At 35.6% G+C, this 6,375-nt stretch overlaps 1 protein-coding gene across 1 annotated transcript; it reads right to left on the bottom strand.

Moving 5' to 3' along the window:
* Positions 1 to 281: 281 nt before the first annotated feature.
* LOC137634254 (uncharacterized) lies at positions 282 to 1,172 on the bottom strand. The gene has a single exon (XM_068366535.1). The coding sequence runs from the start codon at positions 1,170 to 1,172 to the stop codon at positions 282 to 284; it is 891 nt and encodes a 296-aa protein (XP_068222636.1).
* Between the last annotated feature and the right edge of the window lie 5,203 nt (positions 1,173 to 6,375).

The raw sequence follows: 6,375 nt of genomic DNA on the forward strand, positions 1-6,375 counted from the left end.
TATATAGGCGAAGACTAAATATTATATATTTGAGCATTTACATTGTAAATAATATGTTATAATAAGAGGCTCCCAGTAGGTCGGTAGATATCTTTGGCCACTGTATTTTATATTCTATTCTTATGGATTTATAATCCATTTGATAATTATGTTCTTGAATGTTTGATAATACTGTAGTGCTGTACAGTCTTCAGCTTAACAAAGCCATCAAAGTCACAACAACAATGAATAACTTTTGGTGAAGCTTAACATAATTACAGGAGTCAGGAAATAGAATAAATTTAATGGCCATAGCCTCCACTGAATCCACCAACATGTCCTCCACCGAAGCTGCTATGTCCTCCACCGAAGCTGCTATGTCCTCCTCCGGAATGGAAACCACTGCCATATCCACCACCGAAGCTTTCATGGCCTCCTCCAGAGTGGAGACCACCTCCATAGCTATCACCAAATCCACTACCGAAGCTACCATGGCCAACTCCAGATTGGAAACCACCACCGTAGCCGGTGCTGACGACCGGGCTGTAGCCGCTGCTAAATCCACTTCCGAAACCACCCTTCTTGAAGCCACCATGACCCCCTTTGGAGCTGAAACCACCACCAAATCCACCCTTCTTGAAGCCTTTGGAGCTGAAACCACCACCAAAGCCACTGCTGATGCCACCGCCATAGCCACTGCTGATGCCGCTGCCGTACCCACCACCAAATCCACTTCCAAGTCCTCCATGGTGACCACCCTTCTTGAAGCCACCAAGACCACCTTTGGAACTTAAACCACCACCAAATCCACCCTTCTTAAAGCCCTTGGAGCTGAAACCGCCACCGTAGCCACTGCTGATACCACCACCATAGCCGCTGCTAATGCCGCCGCCGTAGCCACCACCAAATCCGCCACTGTGACCGCCACTGAATCCACCATGGCCTCCTCCGGAGTGGAAACCTCCACTGCCATAGCCGCTGCTGAAGCCGGCCTGATGTCCTCCTCCGTAGCTACCATAACCCGAAGGAGCTTGCTTGTAGATGACTTTCAAAGGTCGTGGGGGATGATGATAAGCTGGCTGATATCCACCACCTCCACCTTTCTTGAAGCCCCCGAAGGTGGGATCCGCTGACGTCACTGTCAGCAGGACCAGCAGGAACGGAACATATACCTGGGAAAGGTAGCGTATCATCAGTGAAAGAGTCCCCTAGATAGATGGTTGAATAATTTTTGAGAAGTCTTGATTTATTATATATTTTTTGTCACATCCTGTTGTTACCTTGCTGCATTTATTGCTGGTTTATAGAATAACTCCATTAAAAATTTATATACGATTCATTAATTACCTAATGTTATTATCTAATTCATAATTTTTAGTCTGTTGCCAGTTTTCAAAGCTTATGTTGTTTAATTATCTGTTAATACATTATATACTTAGCTGTTAGATTAGCTATGGTGACCAGTGAGGTAAGTAGGGACAGGTTTGCCATACATAAAAGTATAGACTTAGTTATAAAAGATAGAACAATTCTGATACTTGTGGTCTACTATGAGTCAGGAGGGAGCATGTGAAGCTGAAGTTGAGAATAGGATAAGAGCAGCTTGGGGGAAGTGGAGGAAGGTAGCAGGAGGGGTATGTGATAAGAAAATGCAAGTGAAACTAAAAGTCAAGATCTATAACACAGTAATACCAGTGTAATGAATGGATCGGAAACTTGGACTCTAAGACGAAAAGTGGCAGTAACGCTTGCGAGACCAGAAATGAATTTGCTGAGGTGGACTATGGTATCATCACTGCTTGAAAGACTGGAAAATGATGATATAAGAGAAATTATATGCATAGTAAAGATTACAGGTGATAAGAGTCCCATGACTGAGATGGTGTGGACATGTATTGAGGATGGATGGTGGGGAGGAGTGTGGAGGTAGGAGGGATTACAGGTGATAAGAGTCCCATGACTGAGATGGTGTGGACATGTATTGAGGATGGATGGTGGGGAGGGAGTGAGGAGGCCTTAGGAGGAACCTGTTGGGGGAGAAGATCGAGAGGGAGGTAGAGAAAAAGATGGCGAGATAAGTGCATGTTATGGAGGGCTGAGGAGGCCTTAGGAGGAACCTGTTGGGGGAGAAGATCGAGAGGGAGGTAGAGAAAAAGATGGCGAGATAAGATGCATGCTATGTAAAGAAGGGAAAGCCTTTGATAGAAAGCGAGAGGATTCATCAGGCAACCGACCCCTTAATGTAGAGATAATGGTGGGGAAGAAGCTAGCTTCCATCTAATGAAAAAGAATCGTTAACTGGTCTATAGTTTATAATTAACGATAATGGTTCGTTGGTAGCTATAGATGACACTGTTAATTACACAATTATTTCGCTTGCTATAACTAAAGGTTTATTGGTCATTAACAAATTCTATAATATAGTAATATATCAAGATTTTTATTAGGTGTGTGAAATCTTAGTAGTTCGTGAATTAAAATGCTCTTAAAGTGTAACGTGTAAGGTAAGAATTAAGTTAAACTAGATGAAGTTATGAGATATCACTGATTAAAGATAGAAAAACTATGAAATGATATTAAAACTTCAATAGAACACGTGCTATGTATAGAATACATGGTCAAAATAACAGTATACATAGTTCCATATAATACTCATTAGTAATTTCCCGATGAAAATACCCATACAATAAGCTAAAGTAAACTATACCCATCAATACCCATGACAATAATTAAGCTAAATTTTCCTTATGAATGAAATACCCATGACAATCATCTAGCTAAATAATCAACTCATAAGAAATTTCTTGACGAAAATACCCATACAATATATAAACCATAGCTATACTTATACATACCCACTCCATTCATAAAGGTAAACATCCCCAAATGATTGAAATACCCATGACAATCATGTAGCTAAATGTCCCCTTCATAAGAAATTTCTTGACGAAAATACCCATTCAACATATCAACCTAAGCTATACCCATACACACCCACTCCATTCATAATGCCAAACATCCCTAAATGAATGAAATTCCCATGACAATATTTAGCTAAATAATCACCTCATAAGAAATTCCTTGACGAAAATACCCATACAATATATAAACCAAAGCTATACTCATACATACCCAATCCATTCATAAAGCGAAACATCCCTAAATGAATGAAATACCCATGACAATATTTAGCTAAATAATCACCACATAAAAAAATTCTTGACGAAAATACCCATACAATATATAAACCAAAGCTATACCCATACATACCCACTCCATTCATAAAGCTGAATATCCCCAATGAATGAAATACTCATGACAATATTTAGCTAAATAATCACCTTATAAGAAATTTCTTGACAAAAATACCCATACAATATATAAGACAAAGCTATACCCATACATACACACTCCATTCATAAAACTAAACATCCCCAAATGAATGAAATACCCATGACAATATTTAGCTAAATATCCCCCTGATAAGAAATTCCCATTTAATATATCAACCTAAGCTATACCTATAAACACACACTCCATTCATAAAACTAAACATCTCCCAAATGAATGAAGTTCCAACCATATGAATGGAATACTCACGCTCTTCATTTCTACGGCAACGGAACTACTACTACCGACTTGACCTGTCTTCCACGCTTATATATACCAGCACCAAAACGGACGGCATTTTTCCTGACTTCCGGAGCAGTTCCGAGGTTAACAGGTGGACCCTTTCCCGTTTCTTTTTTTAGGATATCTAAATCTGCATCTTAGGTCTGTATTTGTTTGCCGTCGATTTCCTGTCTAGACAGGAGGATGGGATATTGTTTTTTTGTTCCTGCTTCCTCCTGTCTTCTTCTTCTTCTTCTTCTTCTTCTTCTTCTTCTTCTTGTTCTTGTTTTGACTATTATTATTATTATTATTATTATTATTATTATTATTATTATTATTATTATTATTAATATGATAGTAATAATAATAATAATAATAATGATAATAATAATAATATTAATTTATTATTATTATTATTATTATTATTATTATTATTATTATTATTATTATTATCATTATTATTATTATTATTATTATTATTATTATTATCAAAGATTAATAGGGAAAATCCTATTATTCAAAGATATGAGTCACCTTTCCTTGTATTAAATTTGAAATTCACTTCTCAACAAACTATGTGTATAAGATTCAACACACAAAATAGGTTTTATTTAATCATATATCCATTCATCATTATTTGCATCATCATCAAATAAACTTGTAGATCCATCTAGTTTTAGTTTCTCTTCCATTACTCGTTTGGACATCTTCGCTCCATATTGAAGAAAAGTATGTTATATGTTGTGTTATGTTTACATGTTTACTAACAGTATTATGTAGAATGTTATAGGTGAATTTAATCAGAAATTTATTACAAAGTTTTTAAGTGACTGATAAGTAAGTCATGGCCTTCTTTGGAGGCTAAAGGTCAATATAGTTTAAGATTAACCCTATCATTTTCAGCTAAACGAGATAGACTTTTATCATTCAGCAGATGTGGTGTGAGTCCAAGATCCAATTTAAATTGCAAAGGTCAAATATGAATATTAGCTATAGCATTGAAATTGTAAAAGGTAAATTTTATACTTATAGAGATGACGTCAGGGGGAGAGGTAAAGGTCACGGTATTATTTTTCAGGTCAAAAGATGGATGATAATTTACTAAAGATACCATTATGGAGAGTACGGTCAAGGTCAAATTCTTATAAAGAGATGTAAAATTCAAATAAAATTCTTACATAGAAGTTACAATCAACGTAAAATTTCTACATAGAAAGGTTAAATTTAGATAAAATTCTTAGATAAAAGTTAAATTTAACATAAAATTTCTCCATGGAAAGGTTAAATTTGGATCAAATTCTTACATAAAACTTAAATTCAACGTTAAATTCTTACAGAGAAAGGTCAAATTCAAATAAAATTCTTGCAGAGAAGTCGAATTCAACGTAAAATTTCTACATAGAAATGTTAAATTCATATAAAATTCTTACATAAAAGTTAAATTCAACGCAAAATTTCTACATAGAAATTTTAAATTTAGATAAAATTCTTACATAAAAGTTAAATTCAACGCAAAATTTCTACATAGAAATTTTAAATTTAGATAAAATTCTTACATAAAAGTTAAATTCAACGTAAAATTCCTACATAGAAAGGTCAAATTCAGATAAAATTCTTACATAAAAGTCAAATTCAACGTATAATTCCTACATAGAAAGGTCAAATTTAGATAAAATTCTTACATAGATAGGTCAAAGTCAAATAAAATTCTTAATAGAGAATTCAAAGTCTGAGTCTAATTCTTACATAGAGAAGACTAATTCCAAGTCCAATTCTCAAATAAAACGGTCAAAGTTAAATCTAATTCTTACATAGAGATGTCAAAGTTAAATCTAATTCTTACATAGAGATGTCAAAGTTGAATCTAATTCTTACATAGAGATGTCAAAGTTGAATCTAATTCTTACATAGAAATGTCAAAGTAAAACTCAAATGTTTACATAGAGAAATCAAAGTCTAATCAAATTTGATATAGTAAAGTCAAAGTCAAAATCTAATTCTTACATAGAGAGGTAAAATTTCAAAAACTTTCAAGTTGATTTAATCAATTAATGAAACAAGTCACAATACCCCACCATCCTAAATTCAACTCTAGGATACAGTGAAGGCCTATTCCAAGTGTATAATTTTACCAATGTTTATATAAACATTCAAATAAAAAATGTTTACCTGATCATATATAAGAAAAGCTAACAGATATCAATAAGGTTTAAAGGTTTAAAGGTCACTCATGAATGGCATAGGCAAGGGAGAGTGTAATGTCCTAGAGACTGATCATATACACATATGATCAGCAGTCAATCCCATCTCCACCAAGCTAAGACCAGGGAGGGCCAGGTAATGACTACTGATGACTAAGCTGTTAGATTAAAAAGCTCGCTTCACATGACCGGATTGATACTGCGTGGTTTTGTCCGCCAGGATTAAAAATCAATGAAGATCAATGAGTCTTCACACGTTGTCCGCGCGGAAGAATTTCCGAGCGGTATTTATTAACTAGCTGCATGCACAACTAACCCGCGCGGTTCTACTGTAGTGTAGTGGCTTACAGAAACTACGAGGCCGCTCGAGGAAAAATCCTCTCGTGTGAAGACAAGCCTTCTAATGAGCGGAAATATTTCCGTACGGAAAAAATCTGCTAGTGTAAAGCGAGCCACAGGCTCCAATAAAACCCCTGTCCCTAGCTCACAAGATTGGTAAGATTGCGGACACTACTAGAAACTATCGAGCATTAGCAGGTCTCGAATTCAAGTCCAACAGATACCCAGGCAAAGGCGTATCTAG

The sequence above is a fragment of the Palaemon carinicauda genome, chromosome 3 (genome assembly GCF_036898095.1).
Source record: "Palaemon carinicauda isolate YSFRI2023 chromosome 3, ASM3689809v2, whole genome shotgun sequence".
In the NCBI taxonomy this organism is placed as follows: Eukaryota; Metazoa; Arthropoda; class Malacostraca; order Decapoda; family Palaemonidae; genus Palaemon; species Palaemon carinicauda.

Bases quoted from the DNA above. Each gene is read 5' to 3' on its own strand.
- LOC137634254 (XM_068366535.1), bottom strand. From the start codon at position 1,172: ATGATACGCTACCTTTCCCAGGTATATGTTCCGTTCCTGCTGGTCCTG.